This window comes from Scyliorhinus canicula, chromosome 7 (assembly GCF_902713615.1).
Source record: "Scyliorhinus canicula chromosome 7, sScyCan1.1, whole genome shotgun sequence".
Classification (NCBI taxonomy): Eukaryota; Metazoa; Chordata; class Chondrichthyes; order Carcharhiniformes; family Scyliorhinidae; genus Scyliorhinus; species Scyliorhinus canicula.
This window is the reverse complement of record NC_052152.1, coordinates 144,964,864-144,991,185: the sequence shown is the minus strand read 5'-3', so window position 1 is coordinate 144,991,185 and position 26,322 is coordinate 144,964,864. Positions and strand designations below refer to the sequence as shown.

The window sequence follows — 26,322 nt, the reverse complement described above, 5'->3', positions numbered from 1 at the left end:
CACTTACCCCCCCCCCTCCCACTTACCCCCCCCTTCTTTCTCCACAATGGGTGAATGTGGTGGTATGGATATGAGCACTGCCATTGGTGCAGAGCACTGGCTTCCCATTGGCTCTGGCTGGTCATGTGCCTCTCGTCCGATTGGTTGGGACTAGTCATGTGACTGCTCTCCAATTGGTCGAAAGGCAAGTAGTCCCCGCCTCCGAGGCGGGGTATAAGTACCCAGAGTTCCCGGCGATCGGTCATTCTCTGTAGTCGACCACCGGGCTAACAACTAGCTGATTAAAGCCACAATTCGGATCCTAAATGTGTCTCGAGTCGAATTGATGGTACATCAATAAGTTATGAATAAATAGTTAAATTGATTATAATAATACTCTTTATTGTAATTAGTAGGCTTACATTAACACTGCAATGAAGCTACTGTGGAGAGCCCCTAGTTGCCATATTCTGACGCCTGTTCGGGTACACGGAGGGAAAATTCCTTAAGCTGCAGAATGTTACAAAAGCTTTGACAATTCCAGATATTGCACATTTTTTAATTGTTCAAAAGAACAGAATGCAGTGTTGCAAGGTTGACATGATGGTAATGTTCTGTTTTATTCTTTTCAGGAATCTATTGCTGTGGACCGACTTCAGTTAAAGCCATTAAAAATGGAGATGTCAATCTGAAATTTGATACCCAGTTTGCCTTTGCTGAAGTCAACGCAGATTACTTCTCGTGGCTTCTCTATAAAGATGGAACAAAAAAGCAGATTGGTGTTAATCATCGATTAATTGGTCTGAAAATCAGTACAAAGGCTGTTGGCAGTGATGAGCGTGAAGATATCACACTCAATTACAAATATGCAGAAGGTAAGCAGTGATCAGGCTGGTAATCTAATTGGCATCAACATCAAAGGTTGATGGTAATAATTGAAAACATTAAGAAGTCTTACAACACCAGGTTAAAGTCCAACAGGTTTGTTTCAAACACAAGTTTTCTGAGCACTGCTCCTTCCTCAGGTGAATCCACATCATGACTTGAAAACAAGTTAGTGAGTTATATTTAATCATCCCTAAGTGAATAATTGAGTGACTGAATGACCCTTAGAAATATTGTATCTCTACAGTGCAGAATGAGGCCATTTTGCCCATCGAGTCTGCACTGATCCTTCGAATGAATACCCTACACATATCCACTCCACCCCTGTAACATCTTCGTAACCCATAGCTTAAGCTGAACATCCCTGGACACAAAGGGGCAATTTCACATGGCCAATCCATCTAATCTGCATATTTTAGTTATGTTACAACAGGTTCAAGCACAGTTTATAGGAACGGGAAGAAAAATTGAATAAAAATATTTGTTATACAGTTTAAACCACACTAAAAAGCAGGTAACTGCTCTATCAAAACTGGTAAGATTTAATTGGGTGTTAATACTGGGGTTCCTTGGAAAACCAAGACTGAGGAAGGATTTTGCCAAATGCCAACATCAAAATCATCCTTTCATACATGTACCCTGAAGTATTCATTAGATACAAGAATGACTTTATCAGAAACACTTTCCAAATTCAAACAGCTTAAACAACTGCAGCTTTAACTTGTTTTTTTGTCAAATGGAAGATGGAAGGGAAAATATAGTCTGACCCTGGCCGAAGGCCACCATTCTGAAGCATGAAGCCTAGTTTCTGAAAGGTAGGACGATTTGCTCATTAATCTGCTGAGTGTTTCCATTCCAGTGGAGTGATTAGAGGAGCTGAGGTCATTCTCTTTATAATAAAGAAAGTCAAGGAGAGATTTAATAGAGGTGTTTAGAAATCAAGGGTTTTGATGGTGTAAATAAAGAGAAACTGAGCACTATCTACTGGCTACATTGCGCTGGAAGGCAGTCCGGCGAGTAGATGCCAGGAGATCCCTCTTCTGGGATCTACATTGCCCGCCACAGTTTGTGAGATCGAACACGATCTTGCGAGATGTCGCGATCTGAATCACTATTTTGCAAATTTGCATATTAGAGCAAGACAGCTAGTCTCACTCTAAGATGCACTCCCACGATCTACCCAAGCAGTGAAATTTAATTCCTTTGTCTTGGAGACCTCAGGTGTGTGCTATTCAGTGCTGGTCACCACAAGTCGGGCCCAGATGGAATGGCACCCATGAGGATCTCCCAGATACTTGTCCTTTGGGTAGGGTGGCAACCTGACACTGCTAGCCTGCTACCCTGGCACTACCATCCTGGCAGTGTCACCTGGATGCCAGCCTGTCACTTGAATGAGCTTCATGTTAACAATTATTTCCAAATTTGCATATAATTGTAACCTAATATCCTTAAAAATTAGGAAGTTTTATACTTGATGGGAGAACTGAACATTTCAATAGGGAACAAAACTTTAAATTCCTTTTCTTAAAATTCCAATTAAGGGGCAATTTAGTGTGGCCAATCCACCTATCCTGCACTTCTTTGGGTTGTGGGGGTGAGACCCACACAGACACAAGGAGAATGTGCAGACCTGTCACGGACAGAGACCCGAGGCAGGGATTGAACCCGGGTCCTCGGCACCATAAGGCAGCAGTGCTAACCAGTGCGCCATCTTGCCACCCAAAATCCTAAATTTCAGTTCAGTTTTCATTTTGGACAGAAACAGGCAGGGACATGTTGAAGTTTGGAAATTTTGCTTAAAAAAAGAAGAAAGAATATTTTCTGTCCTAATGTTTCCACAATTAATCAATTTTCTAAAGGCTCTAAGGAAGAAAGAGAGGTTTTTACAAAAGCAAACCAGAAGAAAAAACTGGCTAAAGAGCCAGAGAAGCAATTCTACCTGAAGGTGAAAGCGAGGAAAGGCATTATGAATGGAGCTGACTTTAAAGCTACTGTTACTCTCAGAAACCAGACTTCGGTGGTCAGGAACTGCAGATTGACCATGCTTGCTCAAACAGTCATGTACAATGGGGAACCAATTCAAGATTGTGCCTTTAAAGATCTAGCCAAAGTCACAACTGGGCCGCATGCAGGTAATGCTAAATATGCACCAAAGTGTATTTTGACTTTGAGAAAGGGACAAGTAACGATTAAAATATGTTTTTTTTTGTGTTTTTTTTATAAATAATTTTTATTGAAATTTTTACAAAATACAAAATATAAACATCTTAACTTTGTTAACATACAACCGTGGTAACCCCCCATGAACAGTACCCCCCCAGCTCCAAGAGCAACTTCAAACAAAAGGAAAGAACAAAAACAAAGAAAAAGAAAGAAGAAAAAAAAAAGAGAAAAAAAGAGAGAGAGAGATAGCACCCTCCACAAACCCATGTGCACAGTTCCCCTCCCCCCAATCCTTTCCCCCCCTCTCCCCCCCCCCCCCCCCCCCTCCCCCGGTTGCTGCTGCTGTCGGCCTATTTCCCTACCGTTCCACCAAGAAGTCCAGAAAAGGCTGCCACCGCCTGAAAAACCCTTGTACTGATTCCCTCAGGGCAAATTTCACCCTCTCCAATTTAATGAACCCCACCATATCCGAGCACCAGGCCTCCACGCTTGGGGGCACGATTAAAATATGTTGTGTGAAGCCTAGTCATCGTAAGCCCCAGAGAATGTAAATGGTTCCAAATTCACCTCGAACACTAAACTGACATTCAGTGTGGATAATCTTACAAAGCAACATCAGAAGCCAGAACATGGCTGGTTTAGCACAGTGGGCTAAACAGCTAGCTTGTAATGCAGAATAAGGCCAGCAGCGCGGGTTCAATTCCCGTACCAGCCTTCCCGAACAAGCGCCAGAATGTGGCGACTAGGGTATTTTCACAGTAAATTCATTGAAGCCTACTTGTGACACTAAGCAATTATTATTATTATTATTATTATGTTTTACTGCACAAAGATATGCAAAGAAAATCTGTACAAGGCAATCGTCCCAGATGACCATAGGCTGCTTTCCCCTTTGAGGGGGAGAGCTAACTGGTGCTGATTTACCCTGAGGGTCACCACACCTCAGGCAAGAGGCAAGGCTGAGAAGATGGGAGCTCCATGAATAACCTCAGCCGGGACAGGAATTGAACACGTGCCGCTGGCCTCACTCTGCATCGCAAACCAGCTGTCCAGCCAACTGAGCTAAACCACGGTGGTGAAAGAGACTTTAGTGGCGGTGGGGGGCAATGGGAGTGGGTGCATGGCAAGAGGCTGCAGGAGATTGGAGAGGTTTTGGGAGAGAGGGGGGGGGGTGGAGTGACCCCAGAGGGAAGGCGGTCAGAGAAGCTGCAGTGGTGAGATGGGCCTCAGGGATGCTGTGAGGAAGAGAGGATCATTTTAAACCTATCAACAAATGAAAACGCTGACAACTGGGAGCCAGGAAAACCTGAGGTTACTGAGTTAATTGATTCATAGAACATAGAACAGTATAGCACAGTGCAGGCCCTTCAGCCCACAATGTTGTGCCGACCATTTATCCGAATTTAAGATCAACCTAAACTACACCCCTTCAATTTACTGCTGTCCATGTGCTTGTCTAAGAGTCGCATAAATATTCCTAATGACTCTGACTCCACCACTCTGCTGGCAATGCATTCCACACACCCGCCCTCCCTGTGTAAAGAATCTACCTCTGACATCTCCCCTATACCTTCCTCCAATCACCTTAAAATGATGTCCCCTCATGACAGCCATTTCCACCCTGGGGAAAAGTCTCTGGCTATGCACTCTATCCAAGCCTCTCATCATCTTGTACACCTTTATCAAGTCACCTCTCTGCCTTCTTCGCAAAAGTGAGAAAAGCCCTAACTCCCTCAACCCTTCTTCATAAGACATGCCCCCACACCAGGCAGCGTCCTGGTAAATCTCCTCTGTACCCTTTCCAAAGCATCCACATCCTTCCTATAATAAGGCGACCAGAACTGGACAGAACATCCAAGTGTGGTCTAACTAGGGTTTTACAAAGCTGCAGCAAACCCTCGGTGGCTCTTAAACTCAATCCCCCTGTTAATGAAAGCAACACACCATATGACTTCTTAATAACCCTATCAACCTGGGTGACAACTTTTAGGGATCTATGTACGTGGACCTCAAGATCCCTCTGTTCCTCCACACTTCCAAGAAGCCTGCCTTTAACCCTGTATTCACCATTCAAATTCGACCTTCCAAATTAATCACTTCACATTTATTAAGCTTGAACTCCATCTGCCACTTCTCAGCCCAGCTCTGCATCCTGTCAATGTCTTGTTGTAACCTGCAACAACCCTCAACACTATTTACAACTCCCCAAACCTTTGTGTCGTCGGCAAACTTACTAACCCACCCTTCCACTTCCTCATCCAAGTCATTTTTAAAAACCACAAAGAGCAGAGTAAACCAGAACAGATCCTTGAGGGACACGACTGGTCACCGACCTTGAGGCGGAATACATTCCATCCACTACCACTCTCTGTTTTCTTTCGGCCAGACAATTCTGTATCCAAACAGCCAAATTTCCCTGTATCCCATTCCCCCTAACTTTCTGAATGAGCCTACCATGAGGAACTTTATCAAATGCCTTACTGAAATCCATATACACCATATCCACTGCCCGACCTTCACAATGTGTCTCGTCACATCCTCAAAGAATTCAATGAGGCTTGTGAGGCATGACCTGCCCCTCACAAAACCATGCTGACTATCTTTAATCAAACTATGGTTTTCTAAATAATCATAAATCCTATCTCTCAGAATCCTTTCCAATATTTTGCTCACCACAGACATAAGACTGATGGGTATGTAATTCCCAGAGATTTCCCTATTTCCTTTCTTGAACAGGGGAACAACATTGGCCTCCCTCCAATCATCCGGTACTACTCCAGTGGAGAGTGAGGACGCAAAGATCATTGCCAACGGCGCACCAATCTCCTCCTTCACTTCCCATAGTAACCTTGGGTATATCCCTTCAGGCCCACGGGACTTATCTATCCTGATGCTTTTCAAAATTTCCAGCACATCCTCCTTCTTAATATCAACCTATTTGAGTCTATTAACCTGGTTCACACTGTTCTCATGAGCAATATGGTCCCTCTCTCTAGTGAATACTGAAGCAAAATATTAATTTAGGGCCTCCCCTACTTCCTCAGACTCTAGCCACAAGTTCCTTCCACTATCCCTGATTGGCCCTACTCTCACTCTGATCATCCTCTTATTTCTCACATAAGTGTAGAACGCCTTGGGGTTTTCCATAATCCTTCCCGCCACGGCTTTTTCATGCCCCCTTCTAGCTCTGCTCAGTCCATTTTTGAGTTCCTTTCTGGCTACCTTGTAACCATCTAGAGCCATGCCAGATCCTTGCTTCCTCAACCTTTCGTAAGCATCCTTCTTCCTCTTGACTAGACGCTTCACTTCTCTTGGCATCCAAGGCTCCTTCACCTTACAATTCCTTCCTCGTCCCAGTGGGACAAAGCTATCCAACACTCGCAGCAAGTACTCCTTAAACAACCCCCACATTACTGTTGTGCATTTCCCCAATAATAATTGTTCCCACTTTATGCTCCTCAGCTCCTGTCTAATGGCTGTATAATTTCCCCTCCCCCAATTAAATACCTGCCCATACTGTCTGTACCAATCCCTCTCCATGACTATGGCAAAGGTGAAGGAGTTGTTGTCACTGTCACCAAAATGCTCTCCCACCGACACATCTGACACCTGGCCTACCCCTAGTCAGCCTATCTACATATTGAGTCAGGAATCCTTCCTGTACACACCTGACAAAATCTGCTCCATCCAAATCATTTGCACTAAGGAGGTTCCAGTCAATATTAGGGAAATTGAAGTCACCCATGACAACAACTCTGTTCCTTCTGCACTTTTCCAAGATCTGCCGCCCCATCTGTTCCTCCATCTCTTTGCTGCTATTGGGGGGTCTATAGAAAACTCCCAATAAACTGACTGTTCCTTTCTTGTTTCTGACTTCCATCCATACTGACTCAGTAGACAAACCCTCCTCACCGACCTCCTTTTCTGCAGCTGTGGTGCACTCCCTAATTAACAGTGCCATTCCTCCACCTCTTTTAACTCCTTCCCTATTCTGCTGAAAACATCTAAACACCGGAACATCTAACAACCATTCCTGCCCCTGTAAATCCATGTCTCCGTAATGGCCACAACATCGTAGTTCCAAGTACTGATCCATGCTTTAAGTTCATCTCCCTTATTCCTGACACTCCTTGCATTGAAAGAGACACACTTTAACCCATTCCACTGAGTGTAACTTTGCCCTCTCAACTGTCTATTCTTCCTCACAGATTTGCTGCATACTATTTCTGCCTGTTCAACAGTTATCCTTTCCTCTGATCCATAGCTCTGGTTCTCATCCCCCTGCCAAACTAGTTTAAACCCTCCCAAAGAGCTCAAGCAAACCTCCCACCCAGGATATTGGTGCCCCCCAGTTTAGATGCAATCCGTCCTTCATATACCGGTTCCACCTTCCCCAGAAGATATCCCAATGATCCACATATCTGAAGCCTTCCCTCCTGCACCAGCCCTGTAGCCACGTGTTCAGCTGCACCCGCTCCCTGTTCCTTGCCTCACTTGCACACGGCAGGTAGCAATCCTCAGATCACTACTCTGCTTGTCCTGCTCTTTAGCTTCCTACCTCACTCCCTATAAATCACTTTTTAGATCCTCATCCCTTTTCGTAGCTATGTCCTCGGTGCCTATGCGCACCACAACTTCTGGTTGTTCACCCTCTCCCTTAAGAATCCTGTAGACTCGATCCGAGACATCCCTGGCCCTGGCTTCCGGAGGCAACATACCTTCCGGGAGTCTTGCTCGCGACCACAGAATCTCCTATCCATTTCACTAACCATTGAGTCTCCTATCACTATTGCTTTTCTGTTCTTCCCCCCTTCCCTTCTGAGCCACAGAGCCAGGCTCAGTGCCAGAGACCTGGCCGATTGGGCCTTCCCCCGGTAGGTCATCCCCCCAACAGCATTCAAAATGGTATACTTGTTTTGAAGGTGAACGGCCATAAGGGATCCCTGCACTGTCTGCCCCCTCATTTTCCTTCCCCTGACTGTAACCCAGCTACTCGTTTCCTGTACCTTGAGTGTGGCTACCTCCCTATAACTCTTCTCTACCTGCCCCCTCTGCCTGCTGGATGATCCGAAGTTCATCCAGTTCCATCTCCAGTTCCCTAACACGGTCTCTGAGGAGCTGGAGTTGGGTGCACTTCCCGCAGGTGTAGTCAGCGGGAACAATGATGGTATCCCTCACCACCCACATCCTACAAGAGGTGCATGCAACTTCCCTAGCCTGCATTTCTTCTGATCTTACAGAATGCAGCTGTGCTGTGACAACTGGAACTCCGCCCTCCGACTCTGCTCCCAGTCAGCTGCACTCTCTGTAAACCCTTGGCTTCCTTCAGGCTCTTTGAGGAAGTGTTGGAAATAAAATGAAAGCAGCACCTTCTAACTCCCTCCTCACCTAACTCCCTCATTCACCAAACTCTCACTTTTGCACTCAAATGCACCCAAATTCAGCACTCAGTGATTCCTTGAACATCAATGGGGAGTCTCTAGCTTCAGGCTGCATAAGTTCACGAGCTGTCATATATGGAAAAAATAGGATGATATTTTCATGAACACGGTAATAAAATAATTTAATCCTGAACAATTTTATTTCATGAGAAAGATTTGTATTTATGTGTTATCATATCGCCATGCATTTCACACTGTGAAATTCATACTCTAAATTAATCAAGGTGACTGATTGTGTTGGTGACAAAGGGCTGAATTCTATGCATCTGAAGTCCGTGATCCATCATTCATCTTCTTCAGGAACTAGTTGCGGTTACAGCTGTGGCAGGATTATTCAGGCAGGATTACAGAGATGACAGCCAATCTGAGAACAAATGTATCATGTGTATTTTTATCTAAAACTTAATTTAGTAATCCACCATTATTCCTTTTCTTCAGAAACAAAGGAACATATTGATGTACTTTACTCAAAGTATTTCGAAACCTTGAGCGAACACAATCATATACTCATTTTGGCCATTGCAATGGATGATGAGACAAATGAAATACATGTTACTCGAAAAATGATTTCTCTCCAGAATCCATCTCTAATAATGAAGGTAATTATTACTGAGGAATTTGGTTGGCAATAGCATCCCATTGCGTCAACGTTCCATGCCTGAGATAGTTTACAAAATAAATAAAATTGGTTAGTTTGCAGATCTTATGCCTTCAGTAGGCATACTTTGGGCTGAATTCTTCATTTGCCAACAGAAAAATCGTGAAACGCGATTAGGCGGAGAATAGCTTCCGATTCCGAAATCGCGGTAGACGCCGGTTTGAAGCAAAATTGGGATGCTCCTGCACCCCCAAAATGTGTAAATGTGCCCCTCGCCACGCGGGCTGAAAATACAGTAGGCATATCATTAGCGGGCCTGATACCCGATGCTCCTGGGCCTCTGCAATTCACTGCCACCAATGGGCCAAGTTCCCAACAGCATGGTTCACTTGTGCTTATAAAAATCGTGAACCCGCCATCCTGGCTGTTGAGCGAGAGTGAGGGGGCAGGAAATGGCGTGGATTGACTGTGGCTGCTGGCCCGTTCACCGGCCATGCTGGCCATGGTGGGGGCACTCTGCCAGGGCTGGGGGAGGGGAAGGAGAGTGCATGGGGGGAGGGGAGGGAAAAGATCAAGCAGCCGGGATGCACTCCCACAGTACTGGGGCGGTGCTCAGGCACCGACCGCCATTACGGCGACCATCTTGCTGACCACCGACCCTGGCTCCTGGTTCTACACAGTGACACCGGCTGTATGGGTGCACCCACCCCCACACCCCACCTCCCCCTCCACAGCGCCCCCACCCCCAAACACCCCCCCAACCGGCAGCCACCCACCGGGGAACCACCCAGGACTGTTGCTTGTTCTGGGTGAGTGTGCTTTACACTCAATTTGGCTCTGTTTCATTCCTTAGCTCTAGAGTCGTCAGGTATTGTTAAGATACCGTCACAAGTTTCAAGTTCAAGTTCAGACCATTAACTCCATACACCAGTTAGTAAGTTCAAACAAGACACGTTTATTATCATACAGTTACTACTAATTATGTATATAAAACTACAAGACTAGGCTAATCCTACCACTAACAGGCCAAATACTTATCTGGATAAGGGAACTGCCGGATCAGGGAACAACGGCCTCTAGCTTTATCCTGGGTCCGCAGGCTTCCAGTCGGTGTGGACTAAAGGGGTCAGGAGTGTCTACGCTCGTAGCGTGCGTTGTGTAACACTTGATGGCGGCTGCTGGCCAGGCCTCTCCGCTCTGTGGTCAAGTTCGAGAGCTGCTACAAAGGTGTTCTTGTTGGGAGGGCCGGCAGAGAGAGCTGGTCAAGGAGAGGCTGGCTGAGAGAGAGAGCTGGGGTCGGGGTCTCTGTCTTATACCTCTCCCAGGGTCTCGTGCCCACCTAGGCGGACCCTCTATACACTCGCAATCGATTGGGTCTCTTCCCAATCGATTGATTTGAATTTCCCCAATAACGGGGCAGTCCCTCGATAACTGGGCGGTTCTTGGGCTTATTGTTTTGAACTTCTCTTGGCGCCGAGAAGTCTGGCCTTCTATTCATTGTAGCGATTTGAGTTAACTTGTTTCCATTGTACCTGGGAATCACCGGGTATCGCCTCATTAGTATGCTAACTTGTTTTTTTCGCAGTGCGGTCTGGTTTCTGCAGCAGTCAGAATACACAAGCGCTTTTGCAAGCTGCTTGCTTTTGCAACATGTCCATTTTCCCTGCATTCTTTGTAATCTTCCACTTTGTGTTGGGCAGTGGCCACCCCAGGTGGCTACAGGACAACACCCACGGCAGTCCCCAGTGAGGGCAGTGCCAGCCAACGGTGCACCTGGCAGCAGGTTCAAGCGACAGGACCAGGGGCACCGACGTGGCCAACTATGCGCATCATGCACGTCTGTGCCTAGTACCCGGGAAGCGTGCAGGACGCATTAATTCTGGCACACTCGGTGATCCCCGACATGTTTGAGGGTCACTCACTCCGGCTGCAGGGCTGGCTGCTGGGCGACAGGGGTTGCCTGTTGCGATTGTGGCTGATGATGCCTATCCAGAAGTCACACCATCACCAAGGCCGGCGCGAACGTCAGCTCATGTTTCACCGACTGGGAGGGGGGTGGTTGTTCGCCAGGGGCACGGACACCACAATTCCAGACCCGAACCCCCTCACCTCCCACCACCACCAAACCACACGCATGCACTACCCCTCCACGACACATACCTCTGGCACTAGGAGCTGGGGCACTCGGTTGGCAGTGACAGCGGGTCTGGTCCATGGGATGGAGGATGATGACAGCCCTCTCCACGATCAGCTCCGTGCTCCACATCGTATGACAAAGTCTGATTCATGGCCACAGTAGCATTTTCCACCAGGGTGAACCCTGTATCCAAACTGGCCAGTCCATCACATGGTCCCGTCGAATCCCTGGGGTGGGGGTGCTAGGGATGCTCGAGGCAGTGGGTTGAGGGTGGGAGAGCAAGGTCCACCCAGTGGCCTGCACAGGTTTCCCACCCCCCCACTCCCACTGGCCAGCACTGACCGTCCTACCCCCACACCCATCAGGCAGAGGACCGAGGCAGGTTTGAACAGTGTTAACAGGTGTTTATTGTGAACAAATATACACTTTCTGTGCCCTAGCCCCTATAACTAAACTGTGCCCTGCACCCATGCCAACTTAATTGGTGTCTAACTTTTTGGCCTTACGGGCCTTATTACTGCGCCAGGTGGTTCCCCAGATGGTACAACAGGAGTGGAGGCGGCATGCTGTGACTGCTGCCCTGCAATGAGGGTGCCTGTTGGCATACGTCTCCTGGGGTGACCCGGCCTCCATGGGCCTGGCTGCTGCTCAGGCGGCCCGGGTGGCGTGGTGCCGCCCTGTTTGGCGCGCTGCCCAACAGTTGCACCATGGACAGGAAGGGGAGAGTCCGAGGTGCTGCGCTGTTCCACTACCTACTCCATGGGATACGGGCGCGAGCAGAGCCATCCACTGAGGCCCCCCCCTGCTCCCTGACGCTGCCAGTCTTGGAGGCCCTCTCTTGTCTCGACCAGGGTCTGCACGTTCACGTCCACGGAGCAAAGGGAGTGGACCATCTCCATCTGGGATTGTGCCACCGCACTGAAGGACCATACCACATCAGCCAGTGACTGGGCCACCTCCCTTTTGGGTCTGGGACACCTTTCAGCCATGGCCTGCTGTGACTGAGATGCGCTGAGGAGCGCCACTGCGATATCCAGGTGACTCTGGCACATGGCTGCCTGTCATGGGTCTCGGCCCCCGCCTGCACAGGATGACCCAAGCCTTGCACACTCTGACCCATATCAGACACCATCATCCCCAGTGCCTCCATCGCGGATGCCACCCATACGGTGTCGGCCTGGGTGGCACACATGACCGGCATCACCCTCTGCTCCTGCACATGATTGATCTCCTCCACCTGCACCTGCAGGTGCTGGAAGCCGGCCGTCATCCCCTCTTGAAGTCCCTGGCTGTCTGACTGCACTTCCACTGTGGCTGGGACTGAATGTTCCAGGAGTCTGGGACCCGTCTGGGTGGCAGCTGGTTCCTGGGGCTGGCCTGCCTTCTAACCATCCGGCCTCCCAGCTGCTCCTACCTCTATCTACTGTACCGGATGCGATGTGTGGTGTGAATCAGATAGTGTCCCAGGAGCCTCTTCACTAATGTGCCCAACTGAGGTGCTAGTCTCTGAGATGGTGGAGGGTGAAGGAGACAGCTGTGACACAAAGTCTGTGACCACTTCCAATCCGAGCTCCGGGGTGTCCTGAGTCTCGGACAGAGGGCTGGTGTTTAAGCTGCTCTCTCCATCAGTGCTCTGCCATCCGGGGAGCACTGGCCCTGGCACTGGCTGGGGGTGGTGGTCTCCGGATTGACCGGCCCCATCTCCAGCAGGCCCTGTACGACACAAGCCGGCATGTATGGTTAGGGAGAGGGACGGGGGGGGGGGGGGGGGGCATGGGGGTTGCGATTGGGGAGGGATGGGGGGGCGATGGGATGAGATGAGGGGGGTAAGGGAGGTGAGAGCGGTGCGGGTTGGGGGGTGAGGGGGATTTGGGGTTACGGAGGGTGATGGGGGTGAATGGGGGGGGGGGTGGGTGTCCACACATGTGTCATGGGAATCCGCAACTCAGCAGGGTCTCGCTTGCCCGCCGCCGATCTCCGCGTCCTCCCTTTCCTCCAAGCTGCCGACTACATCCAGTGCCCTCTTCTGGTTTAGCTCAATGGGCTAAATTGCTGGCTTTTAAAGCAGACCAAGCAGGCCAGCAGCACAGTTCGATTCCCGTACCAGCCTCCCGGAGAGGCGCCGGAATGTGGCAACTAGGGGCTTTTCACAGTAACTTACTTAAAGCCTACTCGTGACAATAAGCGATTTTCATTTCATTCGGGCATGGTGAAATGCCGCAGTGCTGGTCTAAGAGCCTCATGTGAGCAAATCACGGACCCAACGAATCCGGCGCCATTTCTCTTGGAACCAGTTGTGTTCCATGTGGCGATGGTGCTAGGCCATTTAGAGTTGCTGAATTGGTGCACCTGTTGCACCATTTTTGCTGTCGTAAATCATCACTGTTTCCACGCCGGTGACAGCACTTCGTCTCAAAATCGGAGAATCCAGTCCTTTGCTTGCTCAGGTTTGGCACTGCTAAAACTTGGGCACAAAACCAACAGAATACTTAAGGGAAATACATAAAAAGGCCACTTTGACTGTCTCTCCGGCCATTCTGTTGAATTAGGGCTATAATTGTCTGCATTATAGCTGTGCCTTCCACAGAGACACAAAGACCGTGGTAACTGGATACAGTGTTGAGCTTCTACACTTTCCTTTCTATTAACTTCCAGTACCAAAGAATCTGGCTCTGCACCCATTTGGGCGACAGTGATGCCAATACCCCATGTGCAAAAACCTCAGACTGAGCTGAAAAATGTTGGGCGCGATTCTCCCAAACAGGGAGAAATCGTAAGGCTGGCGTCAAAAATGGGCGGGTTTGACGCCAGCCTCCCCCTCCCCGACCGGGAACCGGGAACCGCGGCCGTGAACTCCAGCATCGCGGGCTTAACGAAACGAATTTTGTTAAGACCGCTTGCCAGAGTTTGCGATGGCTGACGCGTCACATGACGTCAGCCGCGCATGCGCGGATTGGAAGACTCCAACCCGCGCATGCGCGGATGACGTCATCGCGCATTTGCACGAAACCCGCGCATGCACGGGCCGGGATGCCCCTCAGCCGCCCCTCGAATTGATACAGCGGGGCGGCGGAAGGACAAAGAGTGCGCGGGAATCGGACCCGCTGCCCGCGATCGGTGCCCACCGATCGCGGGCCCATGGCACCCTTGGCACGGCCGTGGTACTGCCGTGCCAATCGGTGCCATGGTTGCCAAGATCCGTACTTTACGGCCGTTTTTACGAATGGCCAGACCAGGTGTGTTTGCCGTTCGTAAAAACGGCCGTAAAGGGCTTGGACTTCGGCCCATCGGCCAGCTGAGAATCGCTGCTCGCCGTAAAAAAAACGGCGGCAGCGATTCATGTCGGGAGTCGGGCGTGGTGGGGGGGAGAATAGCGGGAGGGCGTCAGACTAGCGTGGCCGTAAAAATTTACGACCCCCGCTATTCTCCGCACCGTCGTGAGTGCGGAGAATTGCGCCCGTTATTCCTCACGTCCCTCTCCCTTCCCGTAGTTACATCCTGGGCCGCTTCGAAGACCACCCCGGATGGGCGACTGGCTCTTCGGGGATAAAGGGTTGCCCACTGAGAACCTCGATAATGACGCCAGTAGGGAGGTCAGAGAGCGAAGCAGACACCCGATACAATGAGGCCCATACATTGAGGCTCATGTGATCACTTGCGCTGTCACTGAGCGGTGCATCAGTCTGCCCAAAATGCCTGGAGAGATGGGCTAAGGGTTTGCTGGTCGGCCCGAACTGAGGAAGAAAGTGACAGAGGCATCATACTTGGTTGTGCTCAAGTATTCTTTTTTTTTTTTTAAATATTTTTATAAATTTAGATTACCCAATTATTTTTTCCAATTAAGGGGCAATTTAGCGTGGCCAATCCACCTACTCTGCACATTTTTGGGTTGTGGGGGCGAAACCCACACAGACACGGAGAGAATGTGCAAACTCCACACGGACAGTGACCCAGAGCCGGGATCGAACCTGGGACCTCAGCGCCGTGAGGCGGTTGTGCTAACCACTAGGCCACCGTGCTGCCCTTTGCTCAAGTATTCTTGATGTGTCACATGTGTCACACAAATCACCACCCTCCCGATGGTGCCGCCCCACTCTTCCCACCACCCCATCAACCCACTCGCCCATTATCTACCCCCCCCACCCCCATTTCCCACCCTCACAGGATACATGTCACATCACTCCAGGGTGCTGGGACTGTGTCAGTACCGTCAGCGGGTCACTGTTGAGGGTAGGGGGTTAATGAAACCCACAGAGAGCTGAGTGCCAGTGTTCCAGTGCTCTTCAGTCTATGCTATAATCTGACCACTGCCTGTCTGCTGAGAGCTCACTCACATCATCACCTGCACAAGGTTGCTGGGGGGGGGTGGCGGCTAGAGAGATGGTTGTGCTCAAGTGTTTTTAATGTGTCACATATGTCATACAATTCCCCACTCTCCGCCCCACTCTCCAAACCACCCCCTCGCACTCTACCACCCACCCATCCCCCCCGACCCTCTCCTCCACCTCCCTCGGTGCCCTCAATGGTCCTCAATGTGCTTGGCCTTCCTAGCTCTACCGCTATGTCTAGATGTCTCTCCAGGTTGCACATCTGAGGTGGAGGTACCTCATCCTATGGCCTTCGATGCCCCTAGCGGGCGTCCTCTGGGGTCAGAGGGCGCCGCCGCACTTGTTGACGGCACATGCACAGCCGTGCCACCCTGTCCCATGTGTTAACCTCGAGACGCAGCCTCATCAGAGTGGTCCTTCCATCCATTGTGGAATCCCATGTTTTCTCTGAATCTCAAATATTACCTAGATCGCCCTTAATCAAATACCATGGCACATCTTATAATGGACCACTTTAAAATAGGAACATTGTATATTGTCCAACAGAGTAGGAATTAAGATCAAGGGAGCTCAAATTTAAAAACTCGGTGCATGCAAACAATTGACAGGGCAACATCTGGAGTGTAATTGTAGTTTGCTCCTGTGTGCAAAAAGAAAGGAACATCGGCTGGTATTTTCCAGGGCTCTCCTTCCTACCCGCCCTCCCCGCAGCAGTGGGTTTCCCGTGGATTTGGCAGATCCGCATTATCTGTCAGCAGGATCTTCCCATCCCACTGGCGTCAATAGTCATTTGCATTTACGTCCGTCACTCCGCCGGGGAACAAACACGGGGATCGACTTCGGCAGGACTGGAGGTTCCTGCTGGTGGAAAGGGTCAGAAAATCCCACCCATTATTTTATTAATTGTAGAAGATTGTAATAGTCACATTTCAAAATTGTCTATCTTCATGGACAGAACAAAATCTGTCCCTTATTCACTTCATTAAGAATTAAAATAAATTATTCTTTCAGATCCTGGGAGAGCCAGTGCAGTATCAAATTATAACAGCAGAAATTGGCTTCACCAATCCGATGGAAGAGAGTTTGTTTGATGGTAAATTACTGTTGGAGGGAGCCGGCCTCACTGAACAGCAGACCATTGATTGTCCGTAAGTAGAACCAGCAGCTTTCAGCTTTTGGTAACATTTTTGCCTCTGATTCGGAAGATTGTTGATTTAAAACCGAATTCATGGATTTGAGCGCATAATATAGGCTGACACTTCAGTGCAGTGCCCTGGGAATAGTCCACTGTTGGAAGGGCTGTTTCCTGGGTTAGAAGTTAAACCAGCACCTATTCTTCCCTCTCACGGGCACAAAACAATTAAAGAGGAGCAAGGGTGTTCTCCCCAGAGCCCCGGCCATGGCTCAGCCAATATCATCTAAAGCAACCGAAAGAGAAAATGCTGGAAAAACTCAGCAAGTCTGGCAGCAACTGTAGGGAGAGAAAGGAGCTAACATTTCGAGTCCGATGACTCTTTGTCCAAAGTGAGAAGTCTTACAACACCAGGTTAAAGTCCAACAGGTTTGTTTCAAACACGAGCTTTCGGAGCACGGCTCCTTCTTCAGGTGAATTTCCATTGGCTGGCACTGCCCTCACTGCCCTCCTCTTCATTCACCTGAAGAAGGAGCCGTGCTCCGAAAGCTCGTGTTTGAAACAAACCTGTTGGACTTTAACCTGGTGTTGTAAGACTTCTCACTGTGCTCACCCCAGTCCAACGCCGGCATCTCCACATCATGGCTATCTTTGTCCAAAGCTTACAGAAGCTGCCAGACTTGCTGAGATTTTCCAGCATTTTGTCTTTCGTTTCAGATTCCAGCATCCGCAGTAATTTGCTTTTATCATTTAAAGCAAAGGTTGGGATTCAGTGTTGGCCGATGAATAGCCTCCGACGCCAAAATCGCGGTCGGCGCCAGTTTGACACCAAATCGGGATCCTCCGGCACCCTACAATTGGCGTAATTGCGTCGCTCGCCGCACGGTTTTTATACACCATTGGCATATCATTAGGGGGCCTGACCCCCTATTCTCCGGGGCCTCTGCGATTCACCACTGCTGATGGGCCAAGTTCACAACGGTGTCGTTCACTTGTGGTTTCAAAAATTGTGAACCTGATGTGGCTATTGAGCGAGAGAGAGGAGGTAGAAAATGGAGAGGAGCGACTGCGGTCTGCCGTCCTTGACACTGGCCGTGCTGTCTTGGTGGGGGGGCTCATGTCAAGGCCAGGGGAGGTGGAGGAACAGACTGAGCAGCCGGGGTGCCCACCCATTGGGTCGGGCCCAGGCATTGACCGACATTCCGGCAGCCACATTGCTGCGCACCCACAGACCGCCCACCACGGCCCTTGGTTCTATGTGTCTGTATACCCCCCACAACTCCCCACCTCCCACCCCCGCACCCCACCCCTCCGCCACAGCACGCCCCACCCCGGCCCCAAAATCCACGCTCAACCGTCTGCAACCCACTGTCGGACCACCCAGGGCCACACCAGGGAGCCTACAGTGAGGGCAGTGCCAGCCAATGGAACCCCTGACATCAGTGATGGGCGCTGGGACCAGGGGCCACCACAGTGCCAGACACCGACGGGGCAGGGGTGAGGGGATGGGATGGTGGGCGCTGGGGGGAGGGAGCCGCAGTGCCAATCAGGGCCACTATGCTGTAGCCCACGGAACCTGGTTGAGCAAGGGAGTAGGCACTGTCATGATATTCAAAAATGCAACCAATGAACACTCAGAATAGGACACAACCAATGGACAGTCAGGACACTCAGAGGTGGCATCACCACAAGGAGGCATAACATAAACACTACAAAAGGGATGAGGCAGTCACACCCTGCCTCTTTCCACAGACAGACATCAAGAGAGTTAGACAGGGTTGATCAGCAGCATCACACCCTAGAAGGTGGCTTAGAGCAAGCTGGTACAGTTAGACTGAGTTACTACAGTTAGCTTAGCAGAGAGTCGAACTCATTTGAGAACTGCTAATAGTTCAACAAACACGTTGAACTAATTTCAGAGTCTGGAGTCAATAAACATGTTGAACTCATTTCAGATTCTGGAGCATCTTTTAGTTAAGACTGCATCAAGTAGCAGCCTGTGTTATCCGAAGCAGCATAACACAACATGATACCAGGAGTGACTGTTCAATCTATGTAGTTCAACTCAGCAAGATCCGTGAGAACCAGCTACTGCATACAGGCACAATGGGCAAGATTCAGGCTCCTCATCAGCTCAGGACCATCGGCAACCTTAGTTCCAACTGGTGATCATTCAAGCAGAAATTTCAACTATATGTGGAAATTTCTGACCTCAATGGCGCAACTGATGCGCGGAAGATAGCTCTTCTACTCACCACTGCGAGTGACCATGCAAGAGAGATCTTCAACTCCTTTCACTTTTCCGAAGGGCAGGAGAAAATTAAGTAGCAAACCATCCTGGACAAATTCGACAGCCACTGTGAGGTGGACACCAACAAAATCTTCGAGCGCTACATCTTCAAGCAGAGGATGCAAAGTAAAGTCTAATCCTGCACCTCCTATCTAACTAACCTTAGACTAATCCTGCACCTCCTATCTAACTAACCTTATACTGCGAGCGCAATCCTGCAACTTCGATGATATCACTGACTCCATGTTCAGAGACCAAATCATTTTTGGAGTCCACTCTGATCCTCTGCGAGAGCAATTGTTGAAAATCAAGCACATGACCCTGCCAGTCGCGATTGAAACGTGTACTGTGCATCAGCACTCCAAAAATCACTATTCGCAGTACAAAACTGCAGAAAGTGAAAAAAACAAGCCTCCCACGAAGTGGAGAGTGTTCAGGCCATCTCCCGGATGCCGCACCTCCACATTGATGAAAGTGGCCATTTCACGCGCTCTTCCCGGGCCCCGATGCATGCGCAATGCGATTGGGAACACAAAACGGCCAAAAACCGCACTGTGCAGGTGCAGACCTCCGAGAACCCACGTCATGACGTGTGCGAACTGTGGCACTGCCTATTTTTTAAAAAACTGCCCTGCAAGAGGCGAACGCTGTTTAAATTGTGGGAAATGCAAAACACTATGCAGCCATGTGCAGATCTGCACCACCAGTTAGGAGCCAGTGCTCCCAATACCGACAACAGCGCATCAGAAGTGTGCAACACCGAATGCATGACTCTGATCCAGGCAGTGCTACGGATCCAGATGATGAATACCTGGACAACACTTACCAAGTGGGCATTATTACGAAGTGCGAATATGTCACACCGGACACATCGCGAGTCCAATCAATCCTGGCCGTAGATTCTGAGGATGAATGGCATGCAGTGATGAAGGTCAACCACTGCCCCATCCAGTTCAAACTGGACACAGATGCCTCCGCCAACCTGATTTTGCAGGTGGACTTCAAGAGAATCAAGAAGTCCCCCACAATCATTCCAGCTGCCTGCAAACTCCTGGACTAGAATGGAAACGCTATCAAGGCACTGGGGTCCTGCCATCTGCAGGTGTCCAGCCGACACACTCAAGCAAGCTTACATTTCGAGATTGTTAAACCAGACAGGGCGTCCCTGCTTGGTGCACACGCCTGCAAGCAACTGAACCTCATTCAAAGGGTCTATACCAAGACGCCTCTCATTCGGATCTTCAGGCCAGCATCGATGACATCCTAACCCAGTACCCAGATGTATTTAGTGGGTTGGGCAGACTGCCGTATGAGTACAAGATTCTACTGCAGCCTGATGCCAAGCCAGTGGTCCACGCACCACGACGAGTCCCTACTCTACTAAGAGAGCACCTGAAGGCAGAGCTCACGAGTCTACAACAAAAAGGCATCATCTCCACTAAACCAACTGCGGCAGCTTGATGGTGTGCGTAAAGAAGCCTTTGGGGGACCAATGTATCTGCATTGACCCCAAGGATCTAAAAGAAAATTATCCGGGAAACTTACCCCATCCCGAAGAGGGAAGAAATCACGAGTGAGATGGAACACACGCAAATTTGGGCAAATGCAACTTGAAGAATCCAACAGAAGGCTTTGCACCTTCAACACGCCTTTTGGCAGATTCTGCTACAACCGAATGCCATTTGGCATCATCTCAGCATCAGAGATTTTCCATCGCATCATGGAACAGATGATGGAGGGAATAGAAGGGGTTCGTGTCTACGTTGACGTTATCATAATCTGGTCCACAACCCCAGAGGAACATGTGTCGCGACTCAAGAAAGTATTCCGACGCATACATGAACATGGCCTCAAGCTAAACAGATCCAAGTGCTGTTTTGGGACATCCACGCTGAAGTTCCTGGGCGATCAGATTTCGCGACTCGGTGTACACCCGGACGCAGACGAAATTAAAGCCATCGAGGCATGAAAGTCCCCGAGGACAAGAAGGCAGTACTATACTTCCTGGGAATGGTCAATTTCCTTGGCAAGTTCGTCCCGAATTTGGTCACACACACCACAGCCCTACGCAACTTGGTGAAAAAAATCAACCGCCTTTGAGTGGAAGGCGGAGCACAGAACAGAGTGGGAGGTGCTGAAAGCCAAATTCACCACTGCACCCATCCTTGCATTCTTTGAACCAGACCAAGAGACCAAGATATCCACAGATGTGAGTCAGGATGGCATTGGGGTGGTGTTGCTTCAAAGAGACGACACATCATCCTGGGTAACAGTAGCATACATGTCATGGGTTATGACACCCACTGAGATCAGATATGCGCAGATTGAGAAGGAGTGTTTCGGCCCTCTCACCAGCATCCTCAAATTTCATGATTATGTCTACGACTTGCCAACATTTACTGTTGAGACAGATCATAGGCCTCTGGTCCACATCATCCAAAAGACCCTGAACAACATTACGCCTCGTTTACAGAGAATTCTGCTCAAACTCTGGAGGTATGATTTCAATTTCGTGTACACATCTGGCAAGGAGCTCATCATCGCCGATGCATTGTCCCGCCCCGTCAACGCACCCAGTGAATCACTGGAGATCATCCAGCACATTGAATTGCAGGTACAACTGTGTGCAAGCACTCTCTCAGCAACAGATGAGAAGATCGTTCTCATCCGAGAAGAGACGGGCAAAGACCCCCTGTTGCAGTGAGTCATCCACAACCTCAGCTTTGGCTGTCAGAAAGGGCAATGCCATCAATTCGCCAATGTCAAGGATGACCTGACGCTGAGCGAAGGCATCCTGCTCAAGCTGGACAGGATAGTCATCCCGCTATTTCTCCAGAGCATGGTGCTGCGGCAGATTCATGAGGGACACCTAGGCGTAGAAAAGTGCAGACGCAGGGCCGGGCAAGCTGTCAACTGGCCTGGCATCAACCAGGACATCACGGACATGGTCCTGAACTGATAAACCTGTCAGAGGTTCCAAACAGTGTAGAGCAAGGATACGCTCCAACTACATGACCGAGATCTCTCCGCAGTCCAAGGTTGGTATTGACCTATTCCACGCGAATGGTCGCGACTACATCTTAATTATCGATTACTTTTCAAACTATCCTGAGGTGCTGAAGCTGCCAGACCTCACGGACCACCAGCAAAGCGTGGAAAGAGACATTCTCACGGCATGGCATCCCGAATACCGTCATGAGCGACAATGGCCCGTGCTTCCACAGTCGCGAATGGTCCACGTTTGCCAAGAGCTACAATTTCAGGCATGTCACCTCCAGTCCGCACTATCCGCAGTCCAATGGCAAAGTTGAAAAAGAGGTGCACATCATTAAGCAGCTCATCCGCAAGGCCTCGGACTCCGCTTCCGACATACACCTTGCACTACTTGTGCCGGGCGACTCCCTTGTCCACTGGCATGTCGCTAGCTCAACTCTTGATGAACAGGGACCTGCGGATGATGCTTTCAGCCATACACCTGCCCAACATTGATCAGCTCCCGGTGCTGCAGGCGATGCAGCAGCTTCGTGACAGCTAGAGCAGGGCTACGACGCACAGGGCAGACACGGTCAGGATCAAGATAAGGTATGGTGGGTGGTCTTCTCTGGCTGTCGTTGTTAGACAGGCCACGCCCAGATCCTATGTCATGCATATGGGCCGGGATTCTCCCCTACCTGGCGGGGCGGGGGGTCCCGGCATAGCGGAGTGGCGCCAACCACTCCGGCATCGGGCCTCCCCAAAGGTGCGGAATTCTCCGCACCTTTGGGGGCTAGGCCCGTGCCAGAGTGGTTGGCGCCACACCGACTGCCGCCAAAACCAGTGCCAATGGCCTTTGACGCCCGCCAGCCAGCGTCAAGGCTGGCCGAAAGGCCTTCGCCGGTTCGCGCATGCGCTGGTGCGTCAGCTGCTGCTGACGTCAACACCGGCGCATGCACGGTAGGGGGGTTCTCTTCTGCCTCCGCCATGGTGGAGGCCGTGGCGGCGGCGGAAGAAAAAGAGTGCCCCCACGGCACTGGCCCGTCCGCCGATCGGTGGGCCCCGATTGCAGGCCAGGCCACCGTGGGGGCACCCCCCGGGGTCCGATCGCCCCGCGCCCCCCCAGGATCCACTCCCGTGGGTCCCCTCCCGCCGCCAATACCGCCGCCACCAGAGGTGGTTGAAACCACGGCGGCGGGATTGGCCTCTCAGCGGCGGGACTTCAGCCTATCGCGGGCCGGAGAATCGCCGCAGGGGGCTCGCTGATCGGCGCGGCGTGATTCCCGCTCCCGGCAATTCCCGGGTGACGGAGAATTCCGGCCCCGGCGGGGGCGGGAAATTCGCCGGCCCCGGGCGATTCTCCGACCCTTCGAGGGGGTCGGAGAATTTTGCCCATGGCTGATGGCTCCATTGTTCGAGGGAATCCATGGACACTGAGAAAAGTTGCTTGCCCACAATCACTTTCCCCTCCATTTCCACATGTCAAATTGCCACCTCCAGACACCTCGAACCATGAGGCCACCAGTCGTGCCTCCCACTCGCCTGTCAAGACACTGTCGTCCCCTCCACCACCTCTCCGGTGGTCGACGAGGATCAGATGCAAGCCTCAGAGCATTTGTTTTGTTTGTTCTGTTCTGTGTTCCTCAGTCAGTCATATTAGACAGACACATTCACATATTTATATCTAAAAAAAAATTGCTGGCTTTGAAAGCGGACCAAGGCAGGCCAGCAGCACGGTTCAATTCCCGTACCAACCTCCCCGAACAGGCGCCGGAATGTGGCAACTAGGGGCTTTTCACAGTAACTTCATTTGAAGCCTACTTGTGACAGTAAGTGATTATTATTATTATCTTGATCTGCAAGCATGCAACCAAGGAACACTCAGCCAACATGCAAGGGATACTCTGATCGCCTCCAGGTTCACCGACTAGGAGGGGGTGTGGAAGGGAGGGGGATAACTAGGGGCACGGACACCGCATCCAAAACCCACACTCCTCACTTCCCACAACACCAAACCACCCGCTTGCAGACCCCTCTGTTGTACATGCCTGCAGTGCTACGGGCTGGGGGAAGTAACATTGGATCTGGTCCATGGGATGGAGGATGATGACAACCCACTCTGCGATGAGCTCTGGTGCTCCGCATCATATGACCATTGTCTGACTCCTGCCCACAGTGCCACCTTCCATCAGGATGATCCCTGCATGCAAACTGGCCATTCCATCTCAAGGTCGCACTCAACCCTCGGGTGGGGGGTGCTAGGGACGGTTGGGGTGTCGGGGGGGAGGGGGGAGGAAGGGGGGGATGCATGGTCCTCCGACAGGGTTGCCCAGCCAGTCTGGATCAGCCCAACCCCATCAGACAGAGCATCGGGACAGGTTACAATGGTGGCAGCAGGGTTTTATTTTAAAATGCATTCTCAGGATATCTCGGTCACAATTAATTTTCACACCTAGTTTGCCTGAGAATGCAGACGGGTGATGCAGCTCACGTCTTGCTGATACAGCCCCAATGACACGAAGCAGAATACTGAGCACACCAAAGTGGTTGGCTGGTGGATTTTCTATTTGTCTGGCACAAGTTGAATTTGAACGATTACCGGCTCAATAATGGATGCCACACATTTAATTCACTGAATAAAGATATCTGGTAACTCCCCTCTCTGTTTCTTTCAGGCAAAAGATTGCACCAGGTCAGGACGTGAGGTTGAGGGTACATTTTACCCCTCAGAAATCAGGCCCGAGAAAACTGACCGCGCATTTTGATTCTAGCAGACTGAAGGGTGTGAAGGGTTTCCTAAACATGTATGTCAAACCAATGAAAAGATAATGGACCTGTCAGCCATCTTCAAGAAGTGGTGCATTGGAACCAGTGCTTGTCAGAAGAGAAGGGGAAAGTGCACAGATTTACAATCGAGATTTTAGTTCTGCATTCCCCTGTTCCTTCAAAGCTTTTGATGATAAATTTAGCATTTCACTGATTAAATAAACCACTGTTCCATTTTGCTTCATAATAATCTAAGGACATAAATGTTCCATACACTTTCCATATTTGCACTTGCTCTGTTTCCACTCTTTACAATTGCATTTAATCAAATTCCAAATGACCTGAAATTATGTCATCTCGTCGCATTAATGGTCCACCACAACCCAATACAGACAAGATTCCTTTTATGTGGGTAGCATGAAACAGTCATTGGATGGTATTTGATTCGTAAATCTATGCATGTAGGTTAGAAAGCAACCGGAGATTGGATCAATTAATGTCATCAATCACATGAAATATATTGGTCAGAATTCTTCAGCCATTAGGATTCTCTTTTCCCCTCAACCAGCACCCACGGATTTCCCGGCAGCGTGCGATATCTTCGCCGGGAAGTCCCATTGACAAGTGGCGGAAAGAGAAGATCCTGCTGGCAGCGAATGGCGCGCTTCCAAGGAATACGTGGGTGGGGGAACCAGAGAATCCATCCCATTAACAAACTAATAATGGAACCGCTGAATCAAGGTACTGGACTTAGCTCAGTGGTGGCAGCCTTAACTCTGAATCAGAAGTTGTGGATTTAAGGCTCACTCCAGCAACCTGAGTTATAAAGTGCAGTACATGGGGAGTGTGGTACTGTTGGAGGTGCTCTATTTTGCATGAGGCACTTAACTCCAGTCCTGTTTGTCCTTTCACATCGATATAAAAGATCCTGCAGATTTTAATTTGCAAAGAAATTGTACAAATGCCAATTTGTGACTTACATTTGAGTCAGCTTCATGAACTGAACAGTGTGATTCTTTAGAGTGGATGGCAATCAAAGTAAAGAATTTTCAAGTTATCAGATTTGCCATTTTAATTGTAGTAGCCTGTCTGATTGAAATGAAGCCAGGCTGCTAATGGCTCTTTACAATCCCTATTGCTTGCACAACTTAATGTATCAGTTTTTCTTTTGCCTTCATCAGCATCAAACCTTTATAGAATGATATAATGCATTGTACTTGCTATCTCACCAATAAAATATGTTGCAAAGCATTGGCTGGTGTACTGTGGTTTTCTTCAACCAAAACTGTTAGAATTGGGCAGAAGAAGGCCATTCGAGACTGCACTGACCCTCTGAAAGAGCACCTTGCCCAGGCCCACTCCCGCACACTACCCCCTTGATGCTCGATCAATGACTCCAGAAGCGAGATTGGATGACAATTGAAGGCTTTATTGGACCAGATGTCTCCCCGAGCAACGCAGGTACAGAATGTAGCAGCTGGCGAAACACAGACTCTTATACTCCACCTTACTGGGCGGAACCAGCAGGCAGGCTTCACCAATGATCTTGCTGTCTCAGGTACCTCCCACATCAATGGTCTTACAGCCTCAACCTGGGTACCGTAATACCCCTAATACCGACTACCTCATT

The 26,322-nt window shown here is 49.8% G+C and overlaps 1 protein-coding gene across 1 annotated transcript in view; it reads left to right on the top strand.

Moving 5' to 3' along the window:
* LOC119969438 (protein-glutamine gamma-glutamyltransferase 2-like) overlaps positions 1-25,940 on the top strand; it is an 85,422-nt gene extending 59,482 nt beyond the window's left edge. Inside the window, exons 9-13 of the mRNA XM_038803073.1 lie at positions 612-854; positions 2,724-2,996; positions 8,907-9,067; positions 16,543-16,679; positions 24,602-25,940. Of these exons, the coding sequence (XP_038659001.1) occupies positions 612-854; positions 2,724-2,996; positions 8,907-9,067; positions 16,543-16,679; positions 24,602-24,755 (968 nt within the window). The 3' untranslated portion in view covers positions 24,756-25,940. The remainder of the gene's footprint in view (positions 1-611; positions 855-2,723; positions 2,997-8,906; positions 9,068-16,542; positions 16,680-24,601) is intronic.
* The last annotated feature ends 382 nt before the right edge of the window (positions 25,941-26,322 follow it).